This window comes from Triturus cristatus, chromosome 7 (genome assembly GCF_964204655.1).
Source record: "Triturus cristatus chromosome 7, aTriCri1.1, whole genome shotgun sequence".
In the NCBI taxonomy this organism is placed as follows: Eukaryota; Metazoa; Chordata; class Amphibia; order Caudata; family Salamandridae; genus Triturus; species Triturus cristatus.
In genome coordinates, this window is record NC_140590.1 from 756,845,197 (window position 1) to 756,861,423 (window position 16,227).

General features: G+C 46.0%; 1 protein-coding gene across 2 annotated transcripts in view; it reads left to right on the forward strand.

Annotated features, from left to right (window-relative positions):
- Positions 1-16,227, forward strand: part of DNAH17 (dynein axonemal heavy chain 17) — a 14,992,541-nt gene that overhangs the window by 14,218,452 nt on the left and 757,862 nt on the right. For both annotated transcript variants that reach the window (XM_085617470.1, XM_085617471.1), the window contains one exon: positions 6,535-6,717. In XM_085617470.1, coding sequence (XP_085473596.1) covers positions 6,535-6,717 — 183 coding nt within the window. The remainder of the gene's footprint in view (positions 1-6,534; positions 6,718-16,227) is intronic.

Below are 16,227 nucleotides of genomic sequence, written 5' to 3' on the forward strand. Positions count from 1 at the left end.
GCATAAAAAATATGGTGCCATCCGCCCTCACCATCTGTTTGGCAGCGAAAACACCTATTTTCTGCGCCAGGGAATCTTTTGCTTAAAGCGGCCGGAGTTAAATAGGCAAACCAACGTGATAGGAAGGCCATCCTTTTAAAATTTGCGGCGCGCAAAGATTTACTTCCAAGAAGGCACATGGACTCCCACTCCTTAGTAGTCAGCCTACACCCAGTTTCGCGAGTTATTTTGTCCAGATGGATCTCTATCACGGAGGCCTGACCCTGTTTATGCAGCAACCTATACCAGTTTCCCACACCTTTAATGTTGGCCCCATATAGGGCTGCCATAAATTGATTAGGAGTGTCCAAGAAGCCACTGGTGTTTGTTAGGAAATGAACAACACGCAAATATGCAAGAAAAGTCGGCTATTCTGAACTATAAAATGCCTTAACTCGGAAAATCCACAGCCTTCCCAAATACTTATATGTCTCATTTGCAACTGTAGGCCGAGACTTGTACATTCTCTTAATTTTAGGAACTGGAGACCAGATAAGCCCATCTTTTTAAAAAAGGACAGAAGTCTTAAAGAATAATCTTTCATAGTCTTATAACGTGTTTTCTTTGGTAGTTTGGAAGTTTTTAAAAACACTCGAGTTAGAGAACCGATTTCTTGGATCATTTTATCTATAAAAAAATTGTCACAAAAAAAATTAGATCTTATCAAGCCAGATACTAAATCTAAAAAGGCAGCCTCATAATAAACTCTCACGTGGGGTAATGCTAAGCCTCCTTGTGTTATGGGTAGTTGAACCACACTTAATTTCACCCTCGGAGCTTTCTTACCTCAGATGAATTCCCTGAATAAAATATCAATTTCATTGAAATAAGATTGATTTATTTTGATCGGGACATTAGAAAATAGAAAGATGAGCAGGGGAAGTATAGACATTTTTATCATTGAAACTCTACCCACAATCGAAAGGGGGAGTAATGTCCATTGTTCTAACAGCTCCTTGATCTTACCCTTCGTTTTTATATAATTTAATTCATATAGCTGATGATATTGATTAGATACGTATATCCCAAGATATCTTATAGGATCATTTTTTATAGCTTGTTTCTTTAAACAAGATGGAAAAGAGTTCAAATCCGTATTAAGAGCTAGAACCTCAGTTTTATTAGCATTTATTTTATAGCCGTCTATTTGTTCAAACTTTGAAAATTCCCTCAGAGCTGTTTCAAGATTTTTTCTATCAGGAATCAAATATAAAATAATATCGTCGGCAAACAGTTTAACTTTAGCCATGCCGGGTATCGGAGGTTGGATAGCAGCATTATTTCGAATCTTTAAAACCAGCGGTTCTATAAAAAAAGTAAAAAGTAATGGCGAGAGCGGCCTGTCTGGTTCCACGGTTTATTTTAATGGCTCCTGCACAGTTAGAGTTAATTATGACCTGGGCGATAGCCCCCTGGTAAATGTTACTTAACATATTAACTACCTGTGCAGGAAACCCGAACCGACCCAGAGTAAAAAACAAAGTTTTCCAATTCACCAGGTCGAAGGCTTTCTCCGCATCAACCATTACAATACTAGCCGGAATGGAGTTTGTATTAAAATAATCCAGTGCGTATATTAAAAATTGGGTATTAGCCGCCATCGATCTCGCGGCTATAAAGCCGGTTTGATCTATATGAATTATTTCTTGGGCGGCTGGTAAAAAACGTTCTGCCCATACCTTCATCAAAATTTTATAGTCCGAGTTCAGCAGGCTGATGGGCTTATATGAATTCACATCTTCCGGGTTTTTATCTTTTTTAACGAAAGAGACGATTATTGCTTCTTTAAAAGTGCCTGGGACTTCCCCACCCATTTTAACAAAGTTAAATAGGTTTTTCAATGGAGTAACAAGTTTTTTTAAAAATACTTTATAAAACTCTATAGGGAAGCCATCCTGCCCACACGCTTTTGCCCCGGCTGTTGATTTAATAGCTGTAGAGATCTCGATAGCTTGTATTTCCCTTTCCAATTCGCTAATCCGATTATCCGATAATTTCGGGACGCTCATATTTGTAAAATATTCCTGGATTTGCTCCTCCGTCACCAGGTACTCAGTAGAATATAACTGGCGAAAATGACCCACAAAAATCTATGAAATATCGCTCTTACTAACTATTTCTTGGCCAGTTTGAGGGTCTCGAATTTTAGTTATTATAGCTGATTCTTGTTTTTTCCTTGAGGAATTTGCCAAAAATGTACCAATTAACTGGCTTTCTTCGTATACTCTCTGTTGGAATATACGTGAGTTGCAAACCTCTTCTAAAGTAAAAAAGTCCCTCAATGCGGTTTTAGCCTGCTCGTATTGATTTGGAAGAAGTTGAAGCTGGAGAGCATATTCTTGATCCACTTCAGTTTGCAGTTGAGCTATCTTAGTCCTCCGGGCGCTGAACTGAGCAGCCGTGTAAGCTATTATCTGTCCACGGGCTGCTGCCTTAAACCCCCCCCCATACGCCTCAGCAGAAAATATCATGTGATGTTGCTTCTAGTGACGCCATTAGATGAAGGCGGGTTCATGAAATCGCTTCTGATACCCCTCCCCTGGCAGTTTGGTGAGTGGTGGCTAGGTTGGGTGACTGGCATCTGTTGGGCATGGTGGTTGCCCATTTTTGCTCTGGTGTGCACCTGGTGGAGTGGAGTATGGAATGGACTGGATAATGTGGGCAGGTGCGGTGCTCAGTAATATGGCGGAGGAGAGGTGTACCTGAACAGGAGGGCACTCAGGCAGCAAGAATTGTGGATTGCCTGGTTGTGGTCATGGCTTGATGGAACTACCGAAAAATAGCTGTATGGTCATGCTATATAGTTTGATGTTCCATGAAACGAGGAAAATAGTGGATATTGACAAGCATGTTTTGATTTAAAGGACGGTGCTTACATCAAGAACACACTACTGCTTTTTGAGGGAGTCACTTGTCCGTTTTGTACAGTGGTAGTTTTGTAAAGCGCTACATGTCGCTGTCGGCCACTTTAAAGCGCTGAAACAGTGTGAGAATGACAGCGCCAGCGTCCGGTTATGCGATGATGTTTTGTGACTCGCCGACTACGGCGTTTTGTATTGTGCTTCGATCTGTGGGAGGAGAAGCAAGGTTACTGGTATTGTGCAAATCATGTTGCCCTCGCTGAAGTCTTTTTTTGTGTGAATATATCCACTTCAGACCACGGGTTCCCGACTAGGGCAAAATGTGCTTCCAAAACTCCCCTTCCCGTTTCTGCATCATGTGTAGTAGGATTGTTCTGGGGCCCATGCAGGCACAAACTATCTTCAGAACAGTGGTGTCTGAGCCAGGCACTAACTACTGCTGATCCAGAACCCCGAAACCCCAGGGACGAGTCGCTGCTGTTCCAGAGCACGGGGGAGGGAGGGCATGCATGTCCTGCACAGTGCACACTTCGCACAGGGAGGCACTGCACGCGCTCTGGTGCTGGTGGGAGGAGACTGGTTGACCATGGATGGTCATAAAAGTGTTAGTTGGCCACACCAGGCGTGCTTGGCATGCTGAGGGCATGTGGTCTCCTTCACTCCCCACCCCCCCGAGGCAGGCAGACCGACCCCCATGACTCACCTACAGCATTGCCCCCCCTCATAGACCTTAATTAATAACTAAGTAAAATAATAAGCGTGTATAGCGCCTCTAAGCAAAGTGCATCGCCTCGAGTCGTTTATGCTGTGCTGAAGGAGTGGCGCACATGATTGGGAAAAGGGCATTTACCTGTGTTTCTCTAGAGGTGAGTTGGTGCAGATGTTGACAGAGACATCGCCCAGTTGCCTGGGGTCCTTCGGCCGTAAAGCAACTAAGTAGGTTGTGGGTAGCGCTGAGAAGCGTTCCATTGGAAAACAAGGAATTAACAAGCGCGCGCGCCTCGCGCAAGTAGGGGGTGGGGGGGAGTGCGGCAGAGAGCAGGCAGCATTTCCCTTGCGGGAGCGAGCGCGATAATTGCTACCACATGACACTGCCAACTCCCGTCCATCACCACCCCCTTTTGTACCACCACATGACACTGCTCGCTCCCGCAAGGAAATCGCCAGACGTGCACGCGTTGCCATTTGAAGCAATGCAACGCGTGCACGTTTTTACCTGCAAAACCGGACCAATTTCTAAAGGTCTCTTCCTAAGCAGCACATGCGCCCTGCGTAGGCGAGACCTAAAAACTGATACGCAAAATAAAAATATCTATTATATACAATAAAAACAAGATAAAAGCAGATAACATTTCATCTTAATAACAAGCCTTTATAATGTTATAGTTGATTGGTAATTTGCTGGAGAGTTTTGAATTTTCCTGGAGTAGCAGCAAAAATTACCGAATTAAGTGCTTATGCATAGAATTTAGTTCAAAATAGGATTAAAACAAGCTAAACAGGATTAAAAACGTTACACAATTTCATCACAACCTCGTTCAAATTAAAGCTGTGCCACTCTTGAAAGGGCTTTCCACCTGGTAAGCCATGCCTGGCCAAGAAATGTTGCTACGCAACAAGCAAAAATAGGTCTAGTATCGCACCTAAGAATGCGCAGGGCTGTATGGTAATCCCGTGTGCCCAATTGCTGACAAATCATTTTTAACCATTTGGCCCGCAAGGTGTTATATGCCGGGCAGGCGAACATTACGTGGGCGATGCTTTCGATCTGGGCTCTACAGCATGTACAATCTTTTGATATCTCTTTACATGAGTGTCATTTTACAGTCATCTCACGGACAGGGAGAGTTCCAAAACTAAAATGTATATACAACAACCTGTCCCTAGGGACCTGGATTATGTCAAGAGGCTCGAGACATCTAGTTTGTTTATTTTAATAGAATTCCATTGTTACTCTGCCCACATTAGGTTTACGGCTTTCCTGTTGGTCCACCCTTTCCCAATCGAGTTGTTTAAGTTTGTCTCTCCTTGGGGGTTCCTGCCTTTCCCAATGAGCTTGGAGCCCTTTAGCTGTTAGTATTTTTCTGACATTGGAAATCCAACCTATTTTGCAGCCAGTATCTAGCCGGATGATCTCGGTAAGAGCTTCGGTATAGGGAAGAATCTCTAGGGCCGCTTAATGCGGGCCCAAAAGAGCAATGGATGTAACCTAGCTACGTCTCCAATCGACCGCCTGCCCATATCCAGCAGTAGAGGGGTAAAAGGGGCGTAATTAGGTAGCATCACCAGATCTCTAAAAAAAGATTATGCTCGGATCTACAAAGGTCGTCGGGCTTGTCAAATCCCCAAACCTCTGTTCTTTAAAGAGCAGAGCTGACTGCTTTGGCGTCGTAGACTTGAAAGGCAGGGGCTACCGGCCTAGTGTGTGAAAGGTGGTGCTCTTTCCCGCTTGCTCCAGCCACTCGCTTATGTCCCAACAGCATCTTTGCTAAGTGGGGCCTCCAAGACATTTTATCGGAGAGTCTGACACCTAAGTAATCAAAGGTGTCTACCCTTTCCAAGGATGCCCCACCCAGCAGAGGGCTACTCCTATATAACTTGTGACAATTAAAGGACATCAATTTGGTTTTTGGGCTGTTTATGACCAGCCCCCGGTTGTCGCAAAAAAGTTGGAACCTATTAAGTAGGCGTTGTAACCCGGCTGGGGTCTTAGATATCAACAGGGTGTCGTCTGATAACAAAAAGGTTGGTACCTTGTTGCCCCCCAGAGTTGGGCAATCTGCTGGGGCTTCTTGGAGAACGCCAACCACCCCGTTCACATACAGGGAGAATAGGGTTGGGGCTTGAACACAGGCCTGCCAAACTCCTCTATTGACAGGGATGCGTTCTGTCAGATTTAATTTCACAACCTGTCTTGTTTAATTTCGTTTTACTACTCTGCAGCTCAGATATTTTTTTTTAAAACCCTTCATCAGCTGCTTAAGAATCTTTGCCTTCAAATAGTCTTAAAGAAGGCTGCAGTTTCATTAAACATTTGGAATTCCCAGCTCCACAAATTCCTTCTATACTAGGTTGCACCTTTGGATTGTTAACACCCCATAACCCGCCAGTCTTGCTGCACCGTGTGCAAAGGGAAAGTGTCACAGATCCGATCACACCAAATACCTTTTTTGTAAAAGGTTGTAGAATGTTGCTGCAACATTATTTCGCACTGGGCAAATCTTAATGTTTTACATTTTTCAAGGTAATTATGGTAGCACAAAGACTGTTGTGTATAGCTCATCATACCTATAATCATTTTGCATAATGTGGCACCCTAAACGCACGATATCACCAAAAGCATCAGTTGGTATCCTTTGCTATTTGTAAAGCTGTTAATCTGCATTGTTTGGAAAGCATTTTAAGGCAAATATGATAATTGAATTAATAATTCATCTAAAATAACCATTGCCATGTACAGATAAGGCATTTTCACTTTCTTTCACGTCACCACACAATACATAATGCCAAGTGTATTACCAAGTATATAGTCTGGAAAACTCGACTTAATTCTCGTTTGTGCGTTGCAAATATTAACGATTATAGCCAAAGATCTCTTTATTTTTAATCTTTTTATGATGTCACATATCTCTAGGGTTATCATCATTACATCGATGAGATGCTGCCTCCGGAAACTCCGTATCTCTACGGCCTACACCCTAATGCAGAAATTGGCTTTCTCACAGTTACCTCCGAGAAACTATTCCGCACAGTCCTAGAAATGCAGCCTAAGGATGCAGAAGGGGGAGGAGGTGCTGGAGTTTCTCGCGAAGAAAAGGTAGTTACTCATCCTCGTCAAATAAGGTTACTTGCATTAAAAGGGTGGTCGAAAAACTTAAAACAATTAAAGTGTGTAATACAATCCATGTAATTATATGCAAGTGTAATGCACCAGTTTCTCATTGCCGACGTTAGATACCTTATCCTTGCACCGCGCTATGCCTGTAAATTTAGAGCCTGCCTGTTAACTTGTCCTGTTATTAGTGTCGTTAACAGACATTCTGCACATTATGATCTAATCGTTATGTGATGTTTGGGCAGGTTTGAAGCAAGCTCCCTCTTTATAGACTTGTACATGCGTCACTGGCAAGGGAGTAGCCAAAAAATAAAATGGTCTTTCCTACCCTTCCCACTTTGAACCACATATCGCTAAACGTGAGAAGAAAGTAAGATATCTCGGCCATTTCTATGTAGGTCTGTGTGTTTTGTGTCCCCTCCCCTATGGAAAAAAATAGTGCAAACTGATGCTTTTACAGCGCGATTTAAAAAGAATATGGACAACAACTGCTGCATGTTTACGACCCTTTCCTTCTTTCTTTCCTCACTGCCTTTTTACATTTTTGCTATCCTTTCTTCCATGGTCTTTCTTTCCTTTTAGTCTTCCTTCGTTTTTTCCTTCTTTATTTCTTTCAGTCAATTATTTATACTTTTTACCTTTTGTATATTATAATTTCGTTGCCACTATGTTATTCTTTCTGTCCTTCTTCCAACTCTTTCAATTATTTCATTTTTTTTTTATTTATTTCAAAGTATTTTATTGATTTTATATTCAAGACATTAACATTTCTGTTACAAGGTTAGCCATTCGTAGTATGTATAACAGTGTTTACAGTTGCTTCTAAACATATGCTTGACGGACCCCACCTGACGTAGCTTAGTGAGAGAAAGAAAGAAAGTGATAGTAAGAAAAAGAAGAAGAGAAGGGCACAAGAGAGGCTATGTGTTTGTGAGACTTATAATCGCCTGACCAGGCCTTTGCTTTTCTTATGTCCATTATTCTTTCCTTCCATTTCTCCTACCTACCTTTCTGCCCTTCTTTGTTTCATTTTCTTTCCTTCTTTCATCTTTCCTTCCCTCGTGTCTTTCCTCATTTATTCTTTTCATTCCTTATTTACCATCTTCCTGCCCTTTCTACAACCCTTCTTTTCATTGTGATTTCCTTCTTTAAATATTTCTTTCTTTTTTTCATCCCCCTTCCTTCTTTTTCACTCCCTGCCTCTCATTCTTCTTTTTCATATTCCTTCTTCAATATTTCACGTTAGTTTCGTGCCTTAATTCTTTCCTTCCCCCTTCTATTTTTCTTTTATAATGTTTTTATTTCCTTACCTTCCTTCTTTCTATTCCCTACTTTCGTCCCCTCTATTATTTATCATGTTTTCCACGTTCCTTTCCTTCTATTTTTAGTGTGTGTGTGTGGGGGGGGGGTCAATTGGTGTACCTGCTGCTTCTGCTGCTGCCAATGCTAATGCTAGTGACCACACCGTCATCCGCTCCACTCAACACGTATGCACAGACGTCACCCAAAGATTACACTGACACATTCGTTATGGGTGAAGAACTGCTGCAGGTTTATTTCATACAACATAAGTATGACGATAGAGTGGGTTATCTTACGGGCGATCCAGGGCAAGCAGCCCCTCGCTGCTCCGCCCGCCTTGCGAGCCAGCAAGCACGGTGGGTCGATGCCCGGCAGTGCGGCACATTTTTTTCAGATCCTCCTTTGGATCATGTGATCTGTCTAATACTCCCGCCCCCTTTTAACGGGGCGGAGCGTGTTATGGCACACCCCCGGTTGGTCAGGCCCCCCAACCGCCCGAAGGACTAACGGGGCGCCGTCGCGGTCTTCCCAGAACCTCCTTCGGCTCCCGGACCTTGGCTCGGGCACCCTTACTGTGCCGGACAGGGGTACCCTTACTGTACCGACTGTCGCAGAGGTACCCTTACTGTACCCTTCTGCCTCCAGATCGCCCTGTAACTCCGCCACAGCTCTGGGGAGGCTCCCGTCGCTGCCAAAGCCCCCCCTTCCTCCCTTCGCTGTTATAGGTGCCCTGCCCCTGCGAGCTAGCTTTAGTGGGCTAAATTATGGATCCTGTTCTGTAACCCGTAAATAACAGCAATAATTTGCAACTTTACTCAGAAACCCAGAGCAGACTAACAAAGGGGATTTCTACAGGAAGCGAATTGACGCAAGGGTGTCTTTTTGGCCCCCACTGCTGTTCGGCTTATACATGAATGATGTTCCGAACTTACTTTGAGATGCAACTGCAGATCTTCCAGACGTAATTGTGTGAAGATCTAAAACCTACATTATAGAGCCAGAACTGCACCGATTTATTTATTTTTTTTTTTATTTTTTTTTAAATTCTTCAGTCCATCATACCCTTCATTCCTTGAACATAATTTTGTAAACAATGGAAGAATATGTTCTCTGCAGGTAAAGGTGGCTGAATTTTCGGAAAGCGGCGTTTCTTTCCTAGCACGAAGAAGATTTCATTTTCCACTTTGTCTAAACAGGAGATGTATTAATAGTGTTTTTGGTTCCCGAAATGCTGCTGCTTCGAGGTATGCATGGTTTCTAGGCAGGGCAAAATATTTAAAGCTGGCTGCTTGTATGGACGCCTTTTGCCATGCTCCGGATAAAGCCAATATGACTGACTGCCTAAAAGGTGAGAATTTGCTTCTGAGGGATACATATCTTTCAGCTCGGGGCCAAAATTTGTGAACGTTCCAAACTCCCTAGGCTACAAGGAAGGACTGAGCGAAGGAGGGCCACACCTAAATCTGTTTCTCAGGACTGGAAAATCTGGCATGGGTAACAAGACATTGGTGAAATAGGCGTTTATGGACATGAAATCCTATTATGGTTTTTCAATTGAGCCAAATTAGGGTCCATTCTGGCTTAGAAGTGTGTTTCCAACAGCTACATCACAATAACGCAAGATGAAGGTAACGTGTGAGTTAACTACCTTCCCTACAATTATAAACACCAGCTGACATCACGGGTATCCGATGATGGGATGGGCAATTAAAAGCTGTGAACATCAGACAGTATGGGGGCAACAGCCTCTGTCTTTGTACTCTCACCCAGCACCCGGAAATATATGCTCACTGTTCCTGGCTGCTTCATGTCACTGTCTCTGAATGTTAATGCAACAACCTTAACTAGTGACAGCATTATTGGCAAATGATTCGTTGAGACAATCTCACGCTCCTACAGCCTGCTAATACTAGTCTCGCTGTTCATCCCAATCTTTTCTTGTTCTCCACTGGGACAGTGTATACAATTTCCTTGCTTGTTGAATAGAAGCTAGATTTTAGACTTTATTGCTGCTGCAAGGAGTTTATAGGTTTGCCTACAGTCCTTGATATACCAGTGTTGCTGTGCTATAGGTAATTTGTGGCACCGACATAGTGGCTTAAAAAAGAAACTTCTTATTTTATCAAATAATTTGTTGTGAGCCCCAGTTATGATTTCGTTTACATCTTCATAGTTGGCAGTGTCTCTATCTTGCCAATACCTGGGTCACGTCTACCTTAATTGATGACAATACATCTGGCTTTTCCACTAGCTTTGCCCATATAACCTGTCAAATGTCATTGGAAAGCAGCACATCTCTGGTCATGCTCATTTCAGAAGGTGTTAAGCCCTTTCTATTATTAGAAAGTTTAAGTGCAAATTTCAAGAGGTATGGTCGCTCCCTGCTCTCTCAATTATTTCCATGTAAATGAGGGCATGCCACAATTCCAGATTTATTGATAATCAATATGGCTGGCACGGTAGCCAATATTATAAGTGTTTGACTCATGTCTATCTGAGTTGGATCTCCCATTTACTGCCCTAATGCCCATTTCCAAACATAGGGCTTTTAGTTGTAAAGCCGTTTCTGTCCATCATTTGATAGGCACTATTTCTAGGCTGGGGGTACCCCTTAGCGCATCTTCCTCTTCGGTTAGTTTATAGTTGTCCTGGTAGAGGGGCCCAAAGGTTGTATTAAAAATCCCCTGCTATTGGTAGGTGAGGGATATCTGTGTTAATAGCCAGAGGTTCACCCAGTAACACCACGGTGTTAGACCTTCGACTGCCTTTGATTCCTCTAGTGTATACATTATAAATAACTATATAGGTCTGGTGGCTAATCTGCATGCGAATGGCAAGGAGCTGTCTGTACAGCGCTCCTGGATCTTATAGCCTATGGCCTGCCTCACCCATATGGTCATCCCTCCTTATGGCCTGCCTAACTGGCGGTGAGCTGCCAGTATATGATAATTCAGGCACCCAGGATGGAATATGGGGTCTGTAGACCATGTTTCCTGAAATAAAGATATCATGTGTATCAATTCGACTGTTCCAGTCTGAAGAAGCTCCCCTAGATCTCAGTCCTGCGATGTTCCATGATAGGAATGATATCTGAGTTGCTGCTATTGGCTGGAGTGAGACTACCTGGTCATTTGGGCCCCATGGGCTGTGTTTGTTATTTCCTTGATACAAGTAGGCAGGGGAGGCATGGGGTTCAGATAGAACACATGAAATTAGTTGGTGGCCGGTAGCCTCTCCAGTGCATTCAGGAACTACATTCTGATGGTACTCGTGGAGAGGCTTTCATGACCATCAATCTAATGCACATGGGGGAGACTCTATTAAACGAGAAAAAGATGGTTTTTGGGTAGTAGATTTAATTAGCGATCCAGGGAGTTATATTTCATTCGGATTTGTGTATCTGTTAATGGGAATTCCAAACATCAAATGCCACTAGATTGTCAACTAGTTCACTACAGGTAAGGGTCAGTGCTATACGATCCAAACAGATCGAGATTGGGGTAGCCTTTTCACCATGATTATATCTTCCCTAATAATTGATCGACAGCCCCTCACATGTCTGATCGATTGGGTGCATTTATTTATCAGTGCAACTTTGTCCTCTTTAATTAAACTAGGGGATCATTTGGGGACATTAGTTAATTGAGCGATTTTGTTCTGAACCCAGCACAGGATCTCTAATAAGTTGCGTCGTCTTCTTCGTCCTATTAGGAAGGATGGATGAGCTTGAAGGGTTCCCAGGAGTGTCAACACACTTTATAAACTGAGGCCCAGTCAAACGAGTTTGTACTGTTTTGTACAGTTGCGTGACCAAATGTTGGGCCAGGCCGTTATGTAAATTGGTGGAATCTGAATGTGCTACCATGTGGGAGGTGATCGTAGGGTTTAACAGTATTCTCACTGGCCCATGACACCTGTCTGTCAGGGTGCAACTCACTGCACACTGTTATTGTAGAATTATGTAGCTGATTATTTATATGAACTGTGTCTGCTAGTACGAGTTTAAGGGATTCAGATAATGTGCTAAGCATTGCTTTAAGAGCGCTGACCTCTTTATTTAAATCCTTAATCTGCAGTTTTAATTTTTCAGAGCCCCTTTTTCTGAGTTAGATGCGAGTTTAGGGGAAGTGTTCGGCTTAACTAGTTTTACTAGTGGGGGAGAGTCAACACGGGGGGGGTGGGTTGGATGGAACCAGCATGATGTCCATTTGGGAGAAGAGGAGGAATGGATTCTGTGATATTAGGTGAGTTGGTATTATTTTCAGTTTATTTGAGCTTACACTTTTGTGCTGATTGTCTGGACAAATAGCTTTTTATTGTGCCATGCTTTTGACACAGAGTTGTTTTCGACCCTGCCTCTCACACAAAAACCGCTGAGCCAATCAATCATATGCATGTGAATCAGTGTATCGGAAATGTTACCTGAGCCAAAGGACTCAAAGTGTAAGACTCATGTCATCCCTGCTGGCAGGCAGTATAGTTTAAGGCTGCTTGGTGTGGAGAAGCACAAGCTCAGTCGATTTCTAGCCAAATTAACCCTCTTTGCAACATTAATCAATGTTCTAATGATGTATGCTTAGCGGTGTGTATGCAGCTCTAGGCTGAGCGTTCGTTTCTCACTGTTGACTATTAGGGCCTTAAGATATACATTGCAAGTAACAAAAGGATGCCTCTTTTGAACACAGTAAACCACTGACCCACTCACATCATACGCACTCTGAAATCTACCCGGCACACGTTCCTTGCAGCGGGCACATCAACCCTATGCACTAACTACACCGAAGTCAAAACCTCCACTATACAAATCCCTGATCTCTCTCCAGTTAATTGCCTTATAGGCAACCAGCAAACACCGCAAGCATAATTATATAGCGCCGACACGACTTGAAGGAATAGGCGCCAATTCTTGTGACCATACAATCTATGCATCATACACATCATACACAACTAAACCAGGCTATCTTTTCTAGCTACAACTTTGTGTACCTGTCCTGCTCGCTTGAATCAACCATGCTAACTGCACTCCCAAGCCAGTGAACTTTCCCTTGGACGAGAGCTGCACCACTTTGAAAGGTTATGAAAATTGTTGCCTATTTATATAGCGCGAACTCGACCCAACGGTATTGGCGCTTTACACGAGCACCGGAACAATACGCATTCAGGCATGGGGTCTTAAATGATTTGGCCGGAATCACAGGATATGGACGCGACCCGAGCTGATCGAACCCTGGTTACCAGCACCAAAATCGGCAGTCCAGCCGAGGCCCATCTCTTCGGCTTTCTACCTGACCTGCTCGTTCAAATCCCATGCTAACTGCACTCCCAAACCAATGAACTCTCCATTGGACGATAGGTACACCCCTTTGAAAGGCTGCTAAAATTGCTGCATATTTATTATATAGTGCAAGCTCGACCCGACGGTATTTGAGCGCTATACCCGCGCACCGTATTTACAATCCGCATTCAGGCATGGGGGGCTTAAATGATATGGCCTACGATCACAGGGTGTGGACGCGCCTAAGAGGTTTGCAACCTGCAAACCGCACCTTTGGCGGCCGCGCGACATCCTCATCGCGGCGAGTGCGTCATTGCCCCCCTTTTTTTTTTGGATAGTGCGGGCATCGATCCCGCTACCTCTCGCCTGCTGAGCTAAGCACTGCTCCGCCGTTTGGTGCTGCGCCCCCTGCCCCTGCCCCCGGCCCCAACTTGATGCCCGGGGCAATAATTGCTTTGCCTAGACTCACAGGATAGTGACGCGACACCGAGGCTCGCCGCCGGCGTTCGCGCCATATGGCGGCAACATTAAAGTTGCGCCACCGCTGACACCATTGCGCCTCTCCTTGCTTTGGCTGAAAGCACTGTACCTGCGCTAACCGAAGGGGAGGGGGGAGGGCATACCGACCAAACAAACCAGGGAGCCATGCACTGGGCTCTTGCCTGCCTATTGTCTAACGCTGCACGGGTGTTGGAGCACTTCACAGGGAGCCATGCACCGGTGCTCTTACGTGCATATTATCTAGCGCGTATTGGAGCGCTTCACACCGCACCGTGTTGACATTGATTCAAGCACACGGTACAGAGAATGGCTCTTCATTGCCTATTACCTAGCGCGAGCCGAAGGTGCAGGGGCGCTTTCCCAGTACAGCGTTCAAATTACAGTTTCAGGGACAGTGTAGGGAAGGGCTCGGAGAACATATATTATCGAGCGCGCGGGCGCCCCGACGGTATCTGGAGCGCTGCACCTAGTACAGCGCTCGCAATACCTCCACGGCACCAAGATATGGCAGGCCTCTTGAATTAAGGCCCACCGTGACGCAAACGCGACCCCGAGACACGAGGCTTGGTGTCCTACCCTACCGGCATCGCAGCCTACGAGCGAAAATCGAGCCCTGCTATCAAACATCCTACCGGCTTTGCCGCTGACAAAGCATTTCGGGCCGGACGCCGACACACTCATTATGCGGTATCGCATTGCGAAGGAGTGCACCCAAACCTAACCGGGGAAACCGACCCACTGCGCTACGGTTGGGTGACGCAACCGGTAAGTTAAACAGCAGGGTATTGTAGCCCCTCTTGTAGTTGTATACGGCCCAAACTCGTCCAGGAGGTATTGGAGCCCCTTACCGAGCACCAGTTGGCTCCCGAAGGACACCTTCATTTTGTGGTAGGCACAAACCAGTGCTTTGCTACATGTTTCCCTGTTGGTAATATATGTTTACATTGCATGGTAACACTATACACATTTGAAAGGGAATTTGCGTTTCGTAGGTGCATTGGTTTAGATATCGACACGCCGCCGCCGCGAGGCCCGTAACTCGGCCGGGGGGGGGGGCAACTGGGCGATTTTCATCAAATCGTGCCTAGTGTGAGGGGACGACTCCGAGGCTCGAAATTCGCCCCGGCACTCCCGTACCGTCTAAAATGCATCCCCCCGTCCCCTTTCCCATGGAACTGAAACAGAAGACCTCCAGCCCCCTCTTCCGGACAATGAGCGGGGACCTGCGGGCCCTAATCGCGATGTGGCGGGAGCGCTGTCCCACACCCTTAAGTCTTGCACCTGAGAGTCCCAACATAAACGGTTGGCCCTAGTAATTTGTGGGTGCGCGATCCCCCACGCCTGAGGTTACCACATACGAGTTTCTCCAATTAACCCGCTAGTGCGCTGCCCCGCCTCACCCCCTCGTGGCCTAGCTCGAGGCGCGGGGCAGTCAAGAGAACGCAGGCCACACTGCTTTTCGAGTGTGCATCCCGGCATCCCCCCCCCTCATGGCCTGGCTCGAGGCGCGGGGAGGGTGAGGGAAACGAAAACCCCCTACGGACCCAGCGCGATGCGCGAGGTAGGGTGGTACCTAGGCTGGGGTGGCATTTCTACCTCCGTGTTGGGGGGTGCGACAATCTCGCTACCATCGTAATGGACCCCGCCACGCTTCCGCCCCTGGCATGCTCATTAGCCGCCCTTCCATACTCCAATCATGCCAACATCTTGCGCCCCCTCCGCCCGTGGCCTGCCGAGCCACAGGGCCCCGTCAACCTGGTACTGCCAGGGACAGGGCCGGGGCGGAGTGGGAGAAGCAAGCCTCACCGTAGATCTGCCCGAGACGATGAGCGATGTGGCGTAGATCCAGGAAACAGCCACGAGACGGACACGACCGATGAAAAGGCGAGGTGGGCGACAAAGCATCTCGCGCGGCCAGGAGTGTACACAGGAAGCAGAGGGCGATCTACGGGGGCGGGAGGCTTAAATAGGGCCTGGCCCCGCCCAGCCCAGTGGCCCGCCTCCCCCAGCAATGCCCATTGGGGGCCTCCCCTCCCCAAGGCGCGGTCTCGCTCGAGAGATGGAACAGGGGGGGGGGGGTCCGACGGGTGGCCACTAGAGAGCTGCCCTGCTGATGTCCCCCTGCGCGGGACGCGGGCAGCGGCATTCTTTGGATACTGCTTCCATCAAATCTTTCACTGCCCCCATCTTAAGCAACTTCAGAATAGGGTTACTTCTTGTGAGGGCGCTGTATCCATAAATATGGCTGCATAGCTCAGCTCCTCCTCCTCCCTTCTCCAGCTGTGCTCCTTGTGCCTCCATGCGGGGTTTAACTCCCCCCTCAGGCTCCGCAACCCACCCACCTTCCCCCCAGGAGGCACTGCCTTTCTGTGGGACCATGAAGAACTTCTGACAGTAAGTAGCCCGTAGTCTGG